The following is a 19,841-nucleotide window of genomic DNA, read 5'->3' as shown; positions in this document are numbered from 1 at the left end:
GGATGTTGTGACAGGAGAAAAAGGATGGAAGGGAGCTGGTGGGTGTTACATGCCAGCACGGCAGCACCTTATTTAAGCCCCTCCAATAAAGGAAAAAAGCAAAAGATTGTTTAGAGTAATCAAAATGGTATATAAAGTTAGTGCAAAACCAGGGTTGTGGAACTTCAGGTTGTCAGAAGTGTTGAAGGAAACACCCTGGGGCCAAAATGCTGTCCTTGTCCAGTCTGTCACACACCAGGGCTAACCTTTCCATCTGCATGCCACCCGTCAAACCTCTGTGGCAGTTTTGCCATTCACACTTGTTCTCAACTGTAATTTTCTGAAAGCTTTGCTCAAAGCATGCAACCAAACAGTAAATTCTAGCAGCATCATGCTGGCAGGCCTAAAAATAAATCAGAGACCTTTTCAAATAGTGCTCCATGCCATCCATTGATCCCAGAAGAAAACAATCTATTCAGACCTGGAGTTCCTATTGGAAGTTAGGGGACAGCCTGGTAACTTAGGGTATGCTTTTATTTCCAACAGCGTCTCAAAATGAAGCTCCTGCTTTGTTTCATTGATTGTCTGTGTAATCTTTCTGCCAGTAAAAGCTACTCACATCACTGAAGAGGCAGGATGATGTTTGATAGAAAATACATCTTGTTGCATAGTATGTGCATGTTCCCCTGAATGTAATCAGGTAAATACAGTGGATAAGTACACCTCTGCACAAATGCAAAAATGTGCTTTGTTAATCGGCTGTTAAATTGCCTAAAAGCAGTTTTCAGCAATGTGGTCCTTCAAAATTGGACGAGTCACCAATTGCATCAATGCAAAAACTCCAGCCAGCCACCTTCAAAGATGCCAGAGTTGGAATAGCCTGAGGACACTGGGATTGTATGTGTGAATTTGTGGCCTGTGGAGTACACATTACTGGAGGGATTGGAGGGGAGAGGAAAAAAAATAAGTTTGGCATCCATATTTCCAGAGGTGAGTCAGGAATTTTGAATTGAATTAGGATTGCAGTTGTGAAGCACATAGGGTGCTACGGTGCCCATTTTCATTAATCCTCCATAGAAAATCTGTACCAAATTGTTGTTAACAGCTCTTACGCAATGTATGTTTCTTCCATCTGAACAAGGCAGCATGTTTTATCCCGTTGTGTTTATAGACAGCTCAATTCCCAAGTAGTCCTTCAGACCATACAGAAGTCCTAGCTGATAAGAGTTGCATGGCAGTCCACCAAACCGAGTCCCCCAGGTACTGAGAGCATTGCCTTTCCCTTCCTTCATCCCAAGAAGGAAAAAGTGCATCCTTGGTGGACAGAGATACCGCTGCAACAGACCCCTTTATTTCTACAGGGGCTCCAAATGCACAGCATCCCAAGCTCCTTCCCCACACACCTTCCTGGTTAAAGGATTTGTCATTCATCATGCAGCCATCCCCTGTAGCAGAGCTGGTTGAACAATCCAGCTTCTTTCTGCACATCAGTATTCTTAACACCCATCTTAAAACTTTGCTCATGCATATCCATCTACTGTTGGAAGAGCATCAGAAGGGTACAAATATCTCATTGCTATTTTTAGGGTTGTGTCAAAGGTATTTTTCAGCTTTCTGGCACTTTGTCCCATTTGTTGTATTGATGCTACCTACTGAGTCAAGGGCATGAAGTTCCTTTAGAAATACATTGGCAGATAGGTGAAGCTCTATTAGCCCTGGTGAAGAAGGCTGCAGCCCTGGTTAAAGATGAGTTCTGGGGTTCTTGTGCCTGCCGTTACAGTCAGGAAGTGCCTGTTGTCACCACCTGATAGAAGGGTGCATACAGGAGGGCGTTCCACCTCATGTCAGCAGGGTGGGATGACCTTGAGGTGGTCTTCTCACTGCTTAGGAGCTGGGATGCACTGTGAGCCAGGGACAGCTGATTCCCTATTATCCCATTACGTGCTGCAAGTGGCAGCAGTGCTCACAACACTGTCTGCTGATACCCCAATACTGTACAGAAGAATCTCTGGCTGCACCCTTGACCACACTTTGCAGGGCCTTGGGGGGCTGAGGTGTCAAGGATCTGTGTTCTCCATATGGACCACGGTGGGTGCTCCTCCTGCTCAGTGATCAGGCAGCAGACGAGCAACTCTTTAATGCACAGATAACACATTCATCTGCCTCATGAAACTGGGATGTCTCCTTTGCACTGCAGGTTTTTAGAAGGCAATGTATTCAGGTTGAAACTTTGCCCACATACCATCTGCTCCAGCCTTATCTTTCTTTGACAGGAAAGCTGCATATGTAACGGCCACTTGGCTTTCATGGTGTAATGTAAGGTTTCAGAGGTCCCAAGCAACTCTTGCAGCAAGCTCCTGTTCTTGTTCCAAAGTGACAGATCCTCAACAAAAATCAGTTCTAGCTTCATAGCTATAATGAGCTTGACCCACTGCTTTTTTTTTTTTTTAAGATGAGCACAAGTTCCTTCAGATGTCTGAGGCCTATTTGCAGATATTGATGTATCCTGCAGATTGTCTCTAGCCACTGAATAGGGACTCTTAAGGTCTTGAAGGTATGCTCTCCGTGCACTCTGTTTGGTACCAAGTTTGGGGCTGCAAATCAAAAGACTGGCGTATAGACACCATTGATAGCCAAGGCTGCCAAGTTATGAAAATGAGTTTTTTCAGGGCTTTTTAGCTGCTTAAGGAGGATGATGGTTCTCAGAAAGCTCTACTTTAGTGAAGGCATTGCTTTGGAGTAGCAGCAGACTGTTTACTCAAAGGGGAAAAAAAAAGTGGAACCTTCATATGCAAATAGTGGCATTTGGAAATGTCATATAGCTGCATCTACATATAAATAAGCTGCTCTCTGAGCGCTGCATTTGCAAGGCTACTTTGATATAGAAATTGTATGATAGTACACAAAGCAGAAACAGCAGGACACCACTCAGTCAAGTTTGAGTTTTGCTCCTACATCACCACTTAACTAAGTTAACTACTGTTGCTCTGTCAGTGCACATAGTAGCAACTGCTGAGTTTGCTCTAGGGGAGACATTTAGTGTTTGTAAGTGCTGCATGCGGCTGCACAGCAGGGACAAAGGTCTGGGTCCTGCACTGGGGCACTTTCAAAGTACAACACATCCTCTTTCTGGGACACACTGGTTTGGACCTGGAAGATAGTGCAGAGGGTATTGTGGTTCCTATGTAAATTCTGCTCTTGGCTGCCTTTTGCCTCATCTGCAGATCCATGCCTGTTTGCTGCAGAGACAACGCAGTTCGGTCATACAAAGAAGCAACTTCTGCCACTAAAACATTCATAAACAGGGATGGTGTTTTCATCTCTGTTTAACCTGATATTAAAGAGCAAATTATAAATCTTCAGCAAAGTTTTTTGGAGGGGAGGATGCATAAAGAGAAGCTGTAGTCCATTTTTGACCACTTCCAGCATTGACAGTACCAAGTACTGGAGGAGAGGTGGATGGGCAGGAAGGCAACCCATCTGCTGGGCCATCAAGGGCCTTATCACTGAAGCAGTGCAGTCTGCTCTGCCCGTGCTGTGCCACGTGTGATGGATGCAGCCTTTACCTTCGGGCACACAGCCTAATTGGAGGGAGCCTTACAAATCTCCATGCTGACACCAACTTCTTTTCCCAACAGAATTACAGTAATGATAATGTTAACTGATCATCTTAAGGGCTGTGTCACAAGCTGCCTAAGGAGATCATAGAGGAGGAGAAAAACCACTGCTTTATTCCTTTACAGGCCCAGCTGTTCAGCTGGTTGGTGAGCAGGGAGGGAGCAGCTCCTGTGGGGCCAGTGTTGCCTCTCTGGTGCAGGGGAACCTGAGTGACAGGGACATCAATGGCAAGCCAGAGACTGGCTGAGTTTGCACAACGAGGGATTTAATCTATTCCAGGAATGGTGTTAACGCAGATTTATTCAATCCTGGAACAAAAGAAGAAAGCCTAAACTGTCAGGTTCCTTCTACCCAGGGCTTTGATACATCTACAATAAGGCCTCACACCGTTATATTTAATCCATAGAAATGATTGCTAGAAAACTAGACTTTTAAAAGTCTAGTTTATCCCCAGAAGCATGGGGAGGTGCCTTGAGAACAGCTCACACAGAGACAATATGGGGAGCTGAAGGCCTCCTCAGTTTCACAGTGAAATTGTAACAGGCCCCAATGGTAGGCGGCATGCACTGTGCTGCACCCAACCTGGAACCATGCAGTAATGAACCCAAGCATAGATGTGTTTTGTAACCTCTCCTTCAACAAGAGGTTTTGTACAGGAAAAAGACAAGCAGGTTGCGTGATGTCAAGCAGTCTTCTCCAGTATAGGGAAGAACCATCCACAGGTGCTACAAGAAGTACTCTTGCATTTCAGAAGTTCAGAGTTAACTTGAATGTATATAGCATAGTCCAAATGTGTCTGCTGACTGGCTTAAAATATTATGTTGTCCATTTGAATATCTGAGGGCCATTAGTGTCTTAATTCATTTGCTTCTGTAATAAATTATGGCAGCATGTTGAATAATTTTGATACACTGCTGCAAAAGAGATGACAGTATTTTTTTTCAAGTGTATTAGAACATCCTACCATCATCTCCAATGTAAAAAGCACTAGATTATTTTTAAAAAGGAAAGTGAATGTTAGCTTATTCCAGGAAAGTCATTTGCATGAGGACATTTAAAATTAATAAATTACTGTGTCGAGCAAGTCTATTTTGTGCCTGAGAAAAGAAGTGAATGTAATTTAATTCATAAGGTTCCATTTCTTTTTTCCTCTTGTTAAAGTAGCTAATGTAGCAATGGTATTTTTGTGCACTTAGTGTAGGAAGATTAGCCTGAAATGTGTACTTGGGTGGCTTCAGGATGCATTTAGCCCAGGGCTACAGTATACTGGTGCCAGCCATCATCAGCTGACATTTTGTCTCTCCTCCACTGGCTTCCAAGGGGAGTGGGCTGGTGAATCCCCTTTGGAGTGGCAGTGAGCACTTCCTCCTCAGTTTCCAGTCCAATGCCTACTCAAACAGCAATTGTCAGGCAGATTGCTTCCACATAATTTCTTCTTTGTAAAGAGACACTCTATTCACAAGTTCTCCAGCAACAAAGTACTGTGTCAAGATAATTAATAGGTCAGAGCAGAGCAGCTGCCACTGAGGGAGTAGAGCTGTGCTGGTGGGCTGTAAAGCCAGGATTTGTCAGGATGCTTCTTCACTGGTAGTGAGGAGGAAGCCTGCTGATGAACCTCTCCCTCAGAGTTGCTGTGAGGCCTCAGTTCCTGTTAGGTGCTACCAGAGAGGGGGAAGGTGCCAAAAAACCTTCTAAAGCAGTTCTGAACTTTCCAATGTGACACCATTTCTACTTCATTCCTCCTGACTTTGCGGGAGCGTATTCAAATTTCTGCATGTAGTGCAAGTGTTGATGGGTTGAGGAAGTTCCCTTTTTTCCAAAAAGAGCAGCAGATGAGCACCATGGCCTGTCCCTTGGCTTATCCACAGCATAAGAGCTCCCATCCCCAGTCAGTCACTCTTACAAACCTCAGGGCATCCTTCCCTGGACCTTTATTTAGATTTCAGGAAAGAATAGTCTCACCAAGGCTGTCATACAGATCAGAAGAGCTTTGTTAAGCTTCCGGTGCTGTGCTCTGCAGCATCCCTGTGGGAGGGCTGCCAAGGGTGTAGAAGGGGGGAACGGATTTCCAAAAGTGATTGGGAAGGTTAGGGATGTATTTTTGACCCAAAATTCCTTCCCACCCTTTATAAATCTTCTGAAAATGTGACATGTAAGGTGTGAGTACCTCAGTATCATTGAGAGCTTTTGGCTGCCAGTGTGACTGACCTCAGCATTATTAAAAGATTTAAATTATTAAGTTAGTCCTCCATAACCGCTGTCTCCAATGAGATAGGTGTCAAAATAGTTTTCACTGCACATCATTCACCATCTCCTCTTTCGTTTGATAAAATATATGTATTTTATATGCATATATATATAATATAATTTTATATATATATATATATATATATATATATATATATATAGAATATATGTATAAGAATCCTAGTTTTGGCTAGATTTTAATCTTTTTTTTCCCAATGGATTGCGGGAACTTAGGCCTGAAAGGAATTTTTGGTGCACTTCGGGCGGTATTTCATGTGATCCTCGTCAAGGGCATTAGTGGATGTATTCCCCTTTGCCAGAGGTGCTACTCCAGACATGCAACAGAAGCTCCATGCCTTTGCTTTGCTGAAGAATTGGAACTGCCTTGTTTTTGTCGCTTGCGGAGTTAGGTCCCACAGCTGGACAGACTGCCTCGTGGTTTCAGTTTTAGCCTTCACTGAGAACCTAGCTGAGAATCCTCTTTCAGTTTCCAAAAGCCTTGCTCATTCAGTTCCCAAAAACCTTGAAGAAAAGAAGTATAGTTAAGCTATAAGTTGGAAGAATTACTTCATCTTTTTTATTAAACAGAGAACAGGAACAGCCAGATATATTAAGGAATTTAGACAAGATAGCTTTAAATAATTAGTTTAACTTTTCAGAGGATAATCCATCAGGAGAATGAAGATAAGTCACAGTGGGAAACTTCAGGCCCCAGTTTCCTACCCCAGCAAAAGAGCTTAGCATCTCCCTGCCATCCTCAGAAAGGCCGGAGAACAACGTGCAAGCAAAATGAGACTTCTAGCAAGGAAGATGATAAGCAGCTTCAGTATACACAAAGCAGCATCTGGCCTCAATGTGTTTAAAAATAATCTGTTTTGACTAGTGTGTCTTACATGATAGGCTATCATGTCATGTTCTGGCAGTAACAAAAGATGTGCACAATATGAAATGTCATGTTAAGCTAAAGATGCGGGGAAAAAAATGGGGTAGAAATGCAAAAGATGTTGGTTTCATCAAGCTGGCATTTTCTGTCAGAGAAACGCTCTGAGAGAAAAGTTTCTGAGTACTGTTCATCTGAAGGGTGAGGATGTGTTTGTTTTTAAAACAAAAAGGAGAAGCATTGTGAGGACAATGGCAGAAACTACATTTCCCCACAGATACGAAAATGATGGAGTCAGTCCAGGTTTTTCATTGGGCTTTACATCTTTCTGTCCCAAACTTTTGTCTGGCTGAGCTTAACTATGCTTTTATTGTTGTCTGCCTAGTGAGTGACTGAAATGGCAGATCAAACAAATTCTTGTGGTTCTGTCCCTTCTCTGCCTTTAAGTCCAATTTCTATCTGTTTTAGAAGGGTCATCAGTCAAAACGAGGGACTGCGGACAACTTGTGGCTGACTTTGATGTATTTTTACCGTGCACTTGAGGTATAATTGCAAGTTCTTCAAGATCCTAGATTTCTGTAAAAGTGTGCTGGGGAGCCTTCTAAAGAGAACACTGTTCCTCCCCATTTGGTTGCTGGAGAAGGAAGAATTATTCCTCTCTTTTACAGCCCACATGCAATGGAAGCATCTGCATCCCCATCAGTTCCTAGCACATTAGCCTGCCCTGAAAGTGACAACTTCCCTCACCAGCTTGAAGTGTGCCTTAAAAAGAGGAAACCAAATGGCATCTTACTGTTTTAGTAATGCTGCTAGCTGATCTGAGAGAGGAGGGATCCTTACGGCGGATCCCAAGCACATAGCGATCTTCTGTGTGTACCAGGTGTGTCCATTGGTGGCCAGCACGTGTCGCACTTGGTGGTAGCAACCTCATGGAAACCCGTCTGTATGGCATGTTCTCCTGTAGACCAGTAGAAGCATACAAATTGAATTTCCTCCGTTCAATAAAGAAGGCAGAAATTAAGTACTGTTGATTCCGTTTATGACTTTGTGGGCCATGCTTTTGTGTTTGCTGCAGGTTTCTTCTTGAAGTGAAGAGAAAACAACTAGGGCTGTGAAATAAGGCCAACATCGCTTCCTCCTTTCTCTTCATGTCTCATCTCTTCATCTCTCCCAAATAGGAGGATTTAGTGCTTGATCCTGAAATGTCCTAAAAGTCCTAGAGATGAAAGAGCCAGCAGTGCTCTAAAGGGATGTGGAGGTTGCCCCGTCATTCACGTTTTCTGGGAGCTTGTTTCTGTCTGTCTTAACACAAGGGCAGCACAGCCTCCTTTATTAGTGCAAGTTGTCAGAGATGTTTGAAACTCCCCTTGGACAGCAGCGAAAGGAAAACATTCTTTCTGAAGCTCTAAGCTCTCTCCTTTCTGTGTTGAGTTCTTCCCCTTCCCCATGCAGTCAGATTAACACTGCCTCCACCTGTGTTCACAGAGAATGCCAACAAACTGGAAGAGAGCGCACGAGGGATCTACATCCCCTGTCCAGAGCATTACAATGGCTTCTGCATGCACGGCAAATGTGAGCACTCCACCAACATGCTGGAGCCGTCCTGCAGGTAACCCTTTGCCTACCGAGGAGAGAAGGCTGCCCACACAAAAATTTTGACTTAGAGAATACACCAACTCTAGATAAGCTATGGAAAGTGGTGGTAACCAGTCCCTTTGTGCCACAAAATTGATTTCAATTATTCAACAAAGTCCCCATTGTCTGTGGCAAAGTGGTATTGAGTCAAGCACTACTGCTGGTAAAAACACTCGGTAACCTTCAGTTGTGTTGAAATATTTTTGTAAAAGCACTTCACAAAGTGCTCGGGCAGCCCCTAGGTAGGCCCCACAGTCCAGAGGAGCAGATTGCTGGGGATTTGAGTGGAAACGATGAGAGCTAATGGGAAGGGCACCGCCTGTTCCCCAGAGGCAGAGGGAGGTGTCAGGTGGCCCAGGGCGGATGGTTGCAGCACCAACAGAGGGCTTTTAATAGCATCCAGACGAAATGCAAATTATGTATCCGTTTGCAGGAATATCTAATCACATTTCGTATTGAGCTCGAATGATTACTTACCACCTCCTTAAGGGTAATCTGCATAAGGAGCCATAGCTAGATGGCTTTCAGCCTTCCCCCACCTCCCCAAAGAAAGAGAGAAGTCTAAAATACGATATGCAAGTACAAAATGGATTCTCATCCTGATGTGCAGGTGCTGGATGAGTCCTGGTCCTCTGGGCACCACCCGGCACTGCCTCTGTTGTTGGCTTGCACAGACCTCAGTGATGCTGAGGGCTGGAAGCTTTCCCTTAGAGAAGTCCAGGGAGGCATCAGTGCTCTTGCTGGGACCCCATCCTTCAAAAAATCCATATAAGTTCATGCTCAAGCCACCAATACATACTTTTTCAGATATACTTTGTTTCAAAGTTCTTCAAAATTAACAACAGGTATAACTGGGAGAAGTTTTTTTTTGTTTCAGATGTGATGCCGGCTATACTGGACAACACTGTGAAAAAAAGGACTACAGCGTTTTATATGTGGTTCCAGGTCCGGTACGATTTCAGTATGTGTTAATAGCAGCTGTGATTGGAACTATCCAGATTGCTATCATCTGTGTTGTAGTCCTCTGTATTACAAGGTCAGTATCTCAGATATTTTGCAGTAGAACAAGAAAGAACTTTTTATTTTCCTGCTTTGTACTCTGATTATACAGACCTCTGCTGTGACACTTGTGAAAACAAATGCTATTTAATTCACCAGCGAACAGGTGATATTGTCTGGTCCCACCAGCCAGCGCTCCATTATTGTTACAACTCAATTTTTACTTCCATCTTAATCAAACTTAGGTAGCGACGGTGCCTGCAGCAAATGAAGTTTCCTATTTTGTATTCAGATGCTCGGACAAATATTGCTCATATAAATAAGGGGAATATAAATACAGCAGCTGGATCAACACTTAATAAAACTAATCATATCCCCATCTGGTTTCCTCAAGGGCCCATTCCCTTAGTCCTAATCAGGTGACGCATACAAACTTTTAAGCCTGTTTGCGATCCCGTTGATTAAATGATTTCATTAGGCTTGTATACATGTTCACAGGTACTGCATGTGCTCATGGTCTTCTCTAGACAGTGGCACGCTGAGCCATGTATGAATCCGTTCATTTTTTAATGAGGAAGAAGAGTTTGTTTGAATGTGAATGACAGCCCCAAGGTGGTTCAGAGAGGAGGGATGAATTCAGTCTCTCTATACATGCTGCTCTTCCCCACTGAACCACTTTATTGTCTCGGGGTGTTCTGAACTTCGGGCATCTTCAGGCTTCTCTCTGGAATTACAAGGTTAAATTCACTCAGATGGCAACCCTGATACAGTATTCTTTCAGAAATAAATTTCTCTTAAAAAGACAAGAAAGTAAAAGCCAGGTGTCACACCTCTGTAGAAAATAGCATTTCTAATATATTTCGCTCCTTGTGTTGCATTACCTGCCTGGAAGACAAGCATCACATTTCCTCCAGGAAGAGACAAAAAAAAGGGTTCTTAAATCTTTCTGTGGCCTAAAGGCATAAAACAAAACTGTCTCATAAAACCTGGCTGATTTTTGGCCATCACCTCAGTGCTACATGCCAGAAGGGGCGATAGATAATGTGGTGGCATCCACAGAAGTCATTTGAACAACCAGAAAGGCAGTGTACAGGAAGAAAAAGAAGGCGATGTACTGACTGATAATGGAGAAAATGCTCCATGTCATTTTGTTGAGTGACTCTAGTTTCATCCCGTTCACGCAGTAAAGCAAATTACTTCATACTGAAGGATGAAGAAGGTGCACTCTGGGTGACCAGCACTGCAATGCAAATTGCCCATCACCCTGTTTTCCTACATAGATGTTATCTTTCCCCACAGACTTTGTAACTGAGTTAATTTATGATCTTTTGACTTTTCTCTGTAATGCATGTAATTACCGCAGAGCATCCTCTATCCCGGCATAATGATTTGAGATACATTTGCAAAAGCATACCTATAAGTGGCTTAAGAGAAATCCATGTGACAGGAGAATGTTGTGGCAGCATACGCATGAGTAATTGAGTTTTTGAAGTCATCTGCTTCGGAGAACCTGGCTTTGCTGGCTTGAACTCCCTGCCCTGAAAAACACCAAAGCCACCCTCACAGGTTCCTGGGAGAAAGCAGGGAGGACCATCGTCCTCACACCAGGGGACTTCCAGGTTTAGAAGTACGGCATAAGACAGCCAATGGTAGAAGTGAAGGATGATAGAAAATAACATAGGTATGGCCGAGTGTCATAATGATTCTCAGCAGTTTTCTTTATGGCCTTGCATTTTTTAGTGCTTTAGTAATGTTTAGTCACAACAGCTTATTTATGGGAAGAAATAACGTAATTAAAAATGAATGTGTAATGTGTCTTCTACCTGCTATGAATCGCATTATGACTAAGTCATGCTTGTGAGCAGGCTTCAGGGGAGGAAGGCAGGCAGGCTGTGCTCCACTGCCTTTGTACCCCAGTGTGTTCATAACCGAGTGTACCCCCACCACTACGCATCGCAGAGAAATTTGGTTAGTGAGCTAAAGGCCAAGGAAAAGCTGTCACTCAGTTTTCAGCAAATGATTGCATCTAAAAGGCTGGTTAAATGCCAGCACCCCACTTAAGAACCCAGACACAACACACCTGTAAGTCCAATAGCGCTACATTTAAGCAGTTGTGGTGTCAGTACTTGGCCCTGGTGCCTTTCCAGAGCACATCTTTGCTTCCATTGGTCGGTACCGTAGTGTATTATGCAATTAAAATGGGTATTTTTGGTTAAGTGGTGGTTTTTCATGACCTTAATTGGAGTAATCTCTACATTTGAATCGATTTCTCTCAACCTGGCACTATTGTATAGGTACTGTCAGATTTTGGAGAAGCACCTCCTGGGTGTTTGCCTCCTCACTTCCAGCTGGGGCACTCCATGTCCTCTGGTCTCCAGGAGCACACAGCCACGTGCCCCAGGGCTGCTGACCTTCCCCAGCCTCTGTGTTTCTGATGAAACCAGTCTCACCAAAGGCTTTTCCCCCATCACTGGTGATGTGGAGGAGCCGCTGGCAGCCTGCTGTGCCCCACTGGGTCCTGCTGTGCCACTGGGGTTGGGTGCTGCAGAATAGAACAGCCCCCTGTTTGCTAGCAGTGGCTCCATCACAAGTGCCTTGTGCTGAAACGTTCAGTCAGATTTTTGGGAGCAGGCAGCAAGTTCATTGGGAAATCAGAAACTAGCTCAAGTCTGCATTAGTTCCTAATGAGAGCTCTGCCATAACCTCTGAGAGCACTGGGAACACAAGCTCATTTTTCCCCTACTAATGATAGCAGCCAGCTTCCTGGCTTCCGAGAAAGGAAAAAGGCAAAATACAGCACATAGCCATACAGCTTCTCATGAGGGGGTAGTCTTGTTGGCTTAAAAGTGAGACAAGTCAGGACAATCTGACCCATATTATGTTAGATGCTTACATAATTGTGTTTCAACAATGTGAAATACTCCTTGAGTCCTCATGCTCATCCAGCCCTTCGGATGGAGTCACAGAACTATAGCATCATTCCCATTCAACGTGGAAAAGAAGCCCTAGCCCTTTTGATGGGAAGGGGTCACTAAAAATTGATCTCACTGCATTTTGCTGCTACTCTGTCAGTTAGAATCGTGCCCAAGCAACCCCTGCAGCCAATGCTGCTTCATGTGCAAGGTTGAAGCGCGCCCTTGCTAAGGAGCACAGTAAAGCTTGGTCCTGTTACTTATAAAAATAGGCCAACTACAGCTGAGCACCACAGTGCTGTAGCAAGCAGCAGCGCTCTTGAAGTTTTCCTACTGTATTTTTGTCTAAGGTCTGTTGGTTTTTTCCCCTGGCAATATGGAGTGAGACGAAGGTTACACTTTAGCGCTCGCGTGCAGTGCTGCCGCAGTGTGTCCCCAGCAGAGAGACTTGTTCCAAACTGCCTGCTCTCACCACTCTCTTTTCCAGGAAATGTCCCAGGAGCAACAGAATCCACAGACAGAAGCAGAACACGGGGCACTACAGTTCAGACAACACAACGAGAGCATCAACAAGGTTAATTTAAAGAGCGCATGTTTCCACAATGGCAAAACTAACTGCAGAGAGCTTGGACTACAAAATACAGTATTATAGACAAAAGATTAAGACAAGATCTACACATGTTGCCTTGCATTTGTGGTAATCTACACCAATGAGAACATGTACTACAGCTATATTTGATTATGTATGGATATATTTGAAATAGTATACATTGTCTTGATGTTTTTCTGTAATGTAAATAAACTATTTATATCACACAATATAGTTTTTTCTTTTTCATGTATTTGTTATATATAATAAATACTCAGTGATGAGAAAAAAAGAATTGGCTTTCTTAAATTTGCTATATCTCATAGCTGTGTATAGTCTTGGGATGTTGTACGTGGACACTAACAAATCTCTTTTTTTTTTTCTTTTTCCAGTTCTAGTGGCAATTTTGAGTCTACTGAACTCAGTAGTAGGGTTTTGAGTTGGTCCAAGATCAGCGACAATTATGGATGTGGGAAAGGTGAAGAATAATTTAACCTACATTGAGGAGGGATAAAATATTTCAGATGCGGACTCAACTACATTTCATCAGCTGCTTTCTCCCATACCATCTATCTTTACTCTCCCATAGCTTAGGAAGTCCTCGCCTTCTAAATTAAGTCCCAGCTGAAGGGGAAATGGAAGTTCTTGGTGACTGCTTATGGGAGTGCCGGGGGTAATTGTCTCCATCCGGGAGGGATTAGGTGTCTGCCAAGGTAAACCTCAAGAGCATGCATTGCGGCATCTCCAACTGGTCACTGGAGTGAGTGAAAATGGCTCCCTACTGTTGATTGAAAATTATCAGGTTAAATAAGTTAATAACGTAATAACAGCTGAAATGCCAGCATAGTTTGTACCTCATGAACATGCTGATATAATTTATTTTTCCAAAGAGAAGTTGAAAACCACTCAGAAAACACCTTATGAATAACTTCATGGGTGACCCTACTCCATTAAATGTAATGAACTCAAATATTACCTATACCTTGGGAAAAAAAGGGCATGTGTTTTGTCACATCCACATCACAGACAAGACGCAAAGTTATTTCTGTTGTAGTTTGAACTCTCCAAAACTGTTTTGAGAAGCAAATGTTGTTCTAGCTTGTGCTCTGAATGTTGAAGGCAGAGTGACACTGAAGGGCAGCAAGTGGTCACTTCACTCGTGCTGGATAGCATCCACTCTGCTTATGGGCTGCTGGATTAATAACATAACTGAACTAAAAAACAACTTGTAGTTCATTGTGCCTCTCCTCCCAAAGAGGCTTTGCCTGAACAAAAGCTGCCCCTGCCAAAAGTTAGGGGTCCCTATTTTTTGCCATCACCACCACATGAGAAATTGCATTTGGGTCTCTGTTGGGCCTGGGGTTATTTGGGATGGTGGTTCCTGAGTGCGTTTCCATCTCCTGCCTACAGCATTAGTCGGATCACTCACAACAGTCGCCAACTTGCCCCACTGGTGACAGCCCACCCCATCTGGCACCCAGACATGGGAGAAGCGCTATTTCTACTCTTAACATGGCTTTTGGTTCCCCCACCCCACCCCAATCTGCTTTAAAGTGAATCTATCGCATGATGTTCACACGCTCTCAGTTTTTGTCTTGTTCCGGGTTTCTTGAATTTTTAAAGGTAATAAAAGGCAATTGGCAAGAGCTGCTTCCCGGCACTTGGTCTGTGCTGATTGATGGGAGTGGGAGTGCGGTGCCAGTGCAGGTAGCAAAGTCACTGGCCCTGCCTTTTCTGTGTAGTGGCACAAAGAATTCCCAAGCAGCCCAGCTGGAGAGGTGTTAGTGGCTGCATCCACGGCAGCATAGTCCAGGGGAGGGCTCCCTCCAGCAACAGAGACTTCCTTGTTTGTGCCTCTGAAACCAAACCTCGGCATGCCAGTGTGGGTGTGCAGGCCAACACTAACAGTGTCTTGGGGGTTTAAGGAAGCAGTGGAGATTTCTGCATCAAACGCATTCAGAACTTGAATCAAAGCTGGGCATGAATTTGGAGAACTGGGCTTTGGGTTGCTTTTCTCCTTTTCTGAAGGGACAAGGGCATTCTGAGCCAGCACACTTTCCCATGCTGCTGTACTGGGAACCAAGGCAGCCACGGTAGCAGGGTTTGGGTTGGGGGCAGGATGTGGTACGTCACCAGAAAAAAGGACACTGCAGTTTGTGGAGGAAAAAATCACAATTTGATTTCTTGGAGATCCATGGGTCAAAGCTGGAAGTGATGCTGGCTGATCAAGGCTGCTACTGAAGCTGAAAGATGCTGGGAGCAAGAGAAATATTAATTTCATAGGTATGGTGGTTAAGAATTAAGCAAGAGGCAAAGCCCAAATGCTCACCCCTTGGACTGCTTCTCCAAGCACTGTGCCATCTCCTATAAACACCCCAGCCACATGTGTCGATATCACAGAATCTTAGAATGACTTGGGCAGGAAGAGACCTTAAAGCTTATCTAGTTCCAGCTCCAACTCTCTCCCCAGCCACCTCTCCACCATGATGCTTTCCTTCCGGGTGCTCACTATCACAGTTCTTCATCTAACGCTAGTGAGACACTGAGCATAACATTATTGAAGTATTAAAGGGAGGCTGGGCATCCTGTTGTAGCCATCATCCCCTTTAGCTTACCTTCTTCTGTACCAGGGAGAACTGTGGTTACCTCAAATAACAATATGAAAATTAAACATGAGATGATTAATATTAGAATACAGAATAAATAATAATAATTGGAGCCGCACTTCCTTGCTGCAGCAGACATCAGGCAGAACGAGATGGGGTGAGCTTTGGACGAGCTTTCTGGTGCCAGGCCCAGCAGCAGCGTGCCAGGGCCATGTTCACATCTATACATACGTGTTTATAGGTGCATGTCTATGTCCCCACACAGGTTAAGCGTGGGGCAGGCGGTGGTGCACACTGTGTAGTGCTGCCTCCTGTTTTGCAGAAGCTGCTCTTGAGAAATCCTCCTCTTCAAAGAGTTCTCTCAAGCGTCTTTGAAAACAAAATGATTAAAGGCTCTCGCTCCTCTCATCTGACATCAGACGCATCTCGCTCCACAGCCGTGCTCTCACCCCCATTATGCACACCTCGCCGTGCTCCGAGCTCCACGTGCGAGTGGAAGTTACACAGCAATTAGGGGCGGGCTCATTACTGCACATCAAAGGCCACACACCTCGCTTTTACTCATGGCTTTGTGGCTGGCTATAAGGTATCTACAGGCATCGGTACCCATCGGTGTGGAGGTGAAGCGGGGCTGGGATTAACCGTGGGTTGGGTTGGGTTTTTCCTCCAGTAACTTCAGTGGGTCATGGTGGTACCTGGAGATCCTCTGCCTCATCACAACTAGGTCATCAGAGCCATTTCATCACTGATAATGTTTTATTCAGAATTACAGTCTGGATGAACCCAAATTTGGCCAGCTGAGCCCTTCAGATCCTTCTGATTGACATGGAAGCCAAAATTTGTGTTCTTCACCCCATGTGCACATGGCCACCAGTGTGGTGTTAGACAGTGCTGGGCACCGGGACAGGTGGACAGAGACCTGTCCTGTGGCAGTGTGTCCTCCATCTGACATAGGGCTGTCTGTATTAGGCGGGCTTAATTTAGTTCACTTGCTGCTTAATTAACAGTTTCATCCCAGCAGGAAGGCTGCTGAAAACAAAGATACAGGCTTTTTCTAAAGAAAAAAACACGCTTTTTCTGTTAACTTTTCCTTTTTTTAATTTTTCCTTTCTGAATGAGAGCCACAAAGCAGTAGAATATTCCGCAGTATCACACAGAAGCAACTAAGGCAGCACAATAAAAATAAATTCTAAAAAATAGCATGCAGAGAGTCTGTTCTGTGTGCCAGCCCCACGGCAGCCTCCCACCCTCAGGCTTGCTCAGAGCCCCGTAAGGCACCCGGGGATGACTTCACATCGGGCACTCATAGACAAGGTGTAAGTCCTCGGGGCGCACCCAGCCCTGCTTGTGGTCAGGTTTTGGGGAGCTCCCAGAGGCGTAGGTTAATGTGAGCTGGGTTAGAGGCCATTGATAGTACTCTCTGCATGGTTTACATTTTCAAATAAAAAGAAACTTCTTGTTTAATGGTTAATAAAAATGATGACTGCTCCCAGGGCACTGATTCTGACAGATGCAGAATGGGCTGGATGGACCAGCCACAAGGCACGTGGGAAGATGAAACCCATCTCTCCTTCTTTCTTTTTTTTCTTTTTCATTTGGACTGTTGAGTACATCTCCACCAGCATTTGCAAATGAATTGGTAATGTAATTCTGTGATGCTGCTCCTGTCACAGAAGCCACACACACGTGGGGCCCAGCAGCAACAGCACAGTGACAGATACTGCACAGGAGTTCTCTTGCAGTAGGTGCTGCTCTAAAGCCACGGGGCTGCTCTGTTACCTGGAGCCGTGCCTGGCATCTTCACCTTCCCAACAAACAGCCCTGCAGTGCCATCCTCTTGGCAGCCCTGTGTCCTGTTCTGAAAGTTCTCAGCAACCCAGCAGTTGCATCAGTAGGGGATTTGCTGGGCCTGCAAGAGAAAGCCACTTACATTACTAAGCACTGTCCAAGGTGCCCCAAGGTCTGCGCACATGTGGGGCCACCCAGCAGCAATCATTATTGTCACAGTTATGATCAGTTGTCATTGTTCTCCCAGCAATAAGTCCAGATGTCTTCCCACCAGCCCTTCACGTTGCAGTGCCAATGCAGCACTGTCACAAGGACTGGTCCATGCCTTGCTCCATGCATGGAAGTACACATTCATGCAGAAGTACATCCTTTAAAAATCAAAAGATGAAGGAAAGGAAGGGTCATGTGGTCGGATAAAAGTGACTAGAGCAGCGCATAAAAGAGACAGGAGATGAGGAAGGAGAATGTTTTAGTTTAAGTGTTCCATCATTATTAATTCATTTGGTGCTCTTTATGATAATACCGATCACTTGGAATTCATTTGGTGTTTATGTGGATGTCATCTCGACTTCTGCAGAAGTTTCAAAGTAATTCAGCAGTAACGTGCTATTAAACATTGTTACCAGCCGGTACCTTCATTACTTCACCAGCACAGAATAGCCTTTTTTTCCTCCCATTCTCTAAATTCAAACTCCAGCGTTTATTTTGTTTTTATTGGGGTTTTAAAACATAATGCTCCTCTTTAGAAATTCTCCTTATGCTACATCAGTGTCATCTGTTTTGATGGCGTCAAAACCATGCAAATAAAGGAGGGATTAATTGTGATGGTTTGTTTTGCCATCAGAGTCTGGCTGAACACAACCAACACAGCACGGACCCTGGTCTGTGCTGGGATACAGGGAGCTGAGGTGGAGGTGAGCTGGGGATGACACCTCCTGGTCCTCCACCACACACTGCCACAAAGAATATGAATACGTGGAAGTTGGAAGAACCTGGCAGTGCTCACTTGTCTGTCACGTCCATAAGGATTGCCATTAAGTCATAAACGTGACAAAGATTAAAGAGTTTATTAATGTTATTAGAGACTTGAGATAAAATGCTGTGCCTCACGGGGTCTCTCTCCCTCTCTCACTATTTAATGGAAACATTTTCATCACTTTCAGAATCTATTAGACCAAGTATTCATTTCACGAATCCTAGGATGATTTTATTTTAATTAGAAAAGATGCGGCAACCACCTGACAGCAGCACAGTGGAGCACCCTGCCCTGCCCCACAGCTCCCCAAGCAGCCCCTGGGAGCTGCATGGAACCCCAACTCATCAGCCCAGGGATGTGCTTCCCTTTGAACTCTACAACCAGCCCAACTTAATTCACTCATTTATTCTGCAGCCTGATTTACTGTTAATTTATTTTGGTGAGGAAGGTAACCTGGCTTTAAATTCCAATTAATTAAAGGGGAGGACTTCCAGTTTTGGCTGCACAGTGTCTTCACGACGTGCTGTGTCCCATTTTAATGCCACACTGAAGTACTTCAAAACTCTATTACTGTTACCTAATATAATGGCTCATATCTACAAATTAATTTCATGCACACGAAAGATTGCTTTTTGCAAACGTACCTTTAAGAGCCAAATTTTGGCTAAAGCAAGCATCACCTGTCGCTTAGCAACAGCCTCAGCATTGCTGAGTAGAGATGTAGAGCTCAGGGTGTCCTTCTGTACTCCAGGTCCTGTAGTCCTGCAGGTGCTGCCGGCCCCTGGTTCAGAGATTGAGATTTGGCTAATTCTCATTCTCTCTCTCTCTCTTTTTTAGAGGAGTGCCCAATTTTAGGGATCTGTAAAGTATGGTAATAACTCTGAGCTGTTGATGTGAATGCAATGGGAACTGCTACCTGCTGTGATCACGATGGCAGTCCCAGTGCACAGTGCCGTGAACATGGCTGTGCCTAATGCTGCTGCCTCAGCATTTTGCACTGAAGTTTTCTGAAAAATTTACACCCAGGCTGTTGCACTACACCCAAGGCTAGAAGGGGAGAAGACGATGACTTTCAGGCTGTCACAAGGGTGTGCCAGGGCTTCTCCACACCTCCTGAAGCCATGGGAAGCCCCATCCCAGCCCCAGGCTGCCGCTCCCCTTGATGTCCTAACCACCACCCTGCCCTGCAGTGAGCAGCCATGCACTGCTGCTCCACACCTGGCTTCCCATGGCCAGGCACACAGCCAAAGGCATCCTTCAGCAGCCCTCAGAGAGGGGACAATGGACCAGATCCTGAGCATTAAGGCCATTACACAGCATCTCCGTAGGCACAGCTAATTGACAACAATGAATGCCGTGTCTGTAATCAAGGACAGATTAGCAGTGAGGGCAAGCACGTGAGGCAGGTGGTGCTGCCAACAGCCTGGGCTCATCTCTGGCAAGGCCAGCGGGCTTGGCAAGCTCCATGGTACAGAGACAAACTGCAACAGCAGGCATGGGGCTGCACCTTGGAGCAGTTATCCTCCAGGGCTATCAGAAGTGTGAGGAAAAGGTGCTCAGAGCCCTGGGGTGGGTGCAGAGGGGCTCCTGCCAAGCTGCCAAGGTTAGTTAT

The 19,841-nt window shown here is 44.8% G+C and overlaps 1 protein-coding gene and 1 long non-coding RNA gene across 4 annotated transcripts in view; one reads left to right on the top strand and one right to left on the bottom strand.

Annotated features, from left to right (window-relative positions):
* The window catches only part of TMEFF2 (transmembrane protein with EGF like and two follistatin like domains 2), a 109,583-nt gene extending 95,074 nt beyond the window's left edge, over positions 1 to 14,509 (top strand). The window contains exons 8-11 of the mRNA XM_015289481.4: positions 8,210 to 8,333; positions 9,237 to 9,395; positions 12,758 to 12,844; positions 13,252 to 14,509. Coding sequence (XP_015144967.1) covers positions 8,210 to 8,333; positions 9,237 to 9,395; positions 12,758 to 12,844; positions 13,252 to 13,348 — 467 coding nt within the window. The 3' untranslated portion in view covers positions 13,349 to 14,509. The remainder of the gene's footprint in view (positions 1 to 8,209; positions 8,334 to 9,236; positions 9,396 to 12,757; positions 12,845 to 13,251) is intronic.
* Positions 14,510 to 16,543: 2,034 nt separating this feature from the next.
* The window catches only part of LOC107053801, a 30,804-nt gene continuing 27,506 nt past the window's right edge, over positions 16,544 to 19,841 (bottom strand). For all 3 annotated transcript variants that reach the window (XR_005861315.2, XR_005861318.2, XR_005861319.2), the window contains 2 exons: positions 18,874 to 19,088; positions 16,544 to 17,374 (listed from right to left, as the gene is read on the bottom strand). This is a non-coding gene — a long non-coding RNA (uncharacterized LOC107053801). The remainder of the gene's footprint in view (positions 17,375 to 18,873; positions 19,089 to 19,841) is intronic.

Source organism: Gallus gallus, chromosome 7 (assembly GCF_016699485.2).
Source record: "Gallus gallus isolate bGalGal1 chromosome 7, bGalGal1.mat.broiler.GRCg7b, whole genome shotgun sequence".
NCBI lineage: Eukaryota > Metazoa > Chordata > Aves > Galliformes > Phasianidae > Gallus > Gallus gallus.
The sequence above is the reverse complement of the archived record's forward strand: the minus strand, read 5'-3'. Positions and strand labels throughout refer to the sequence as shown.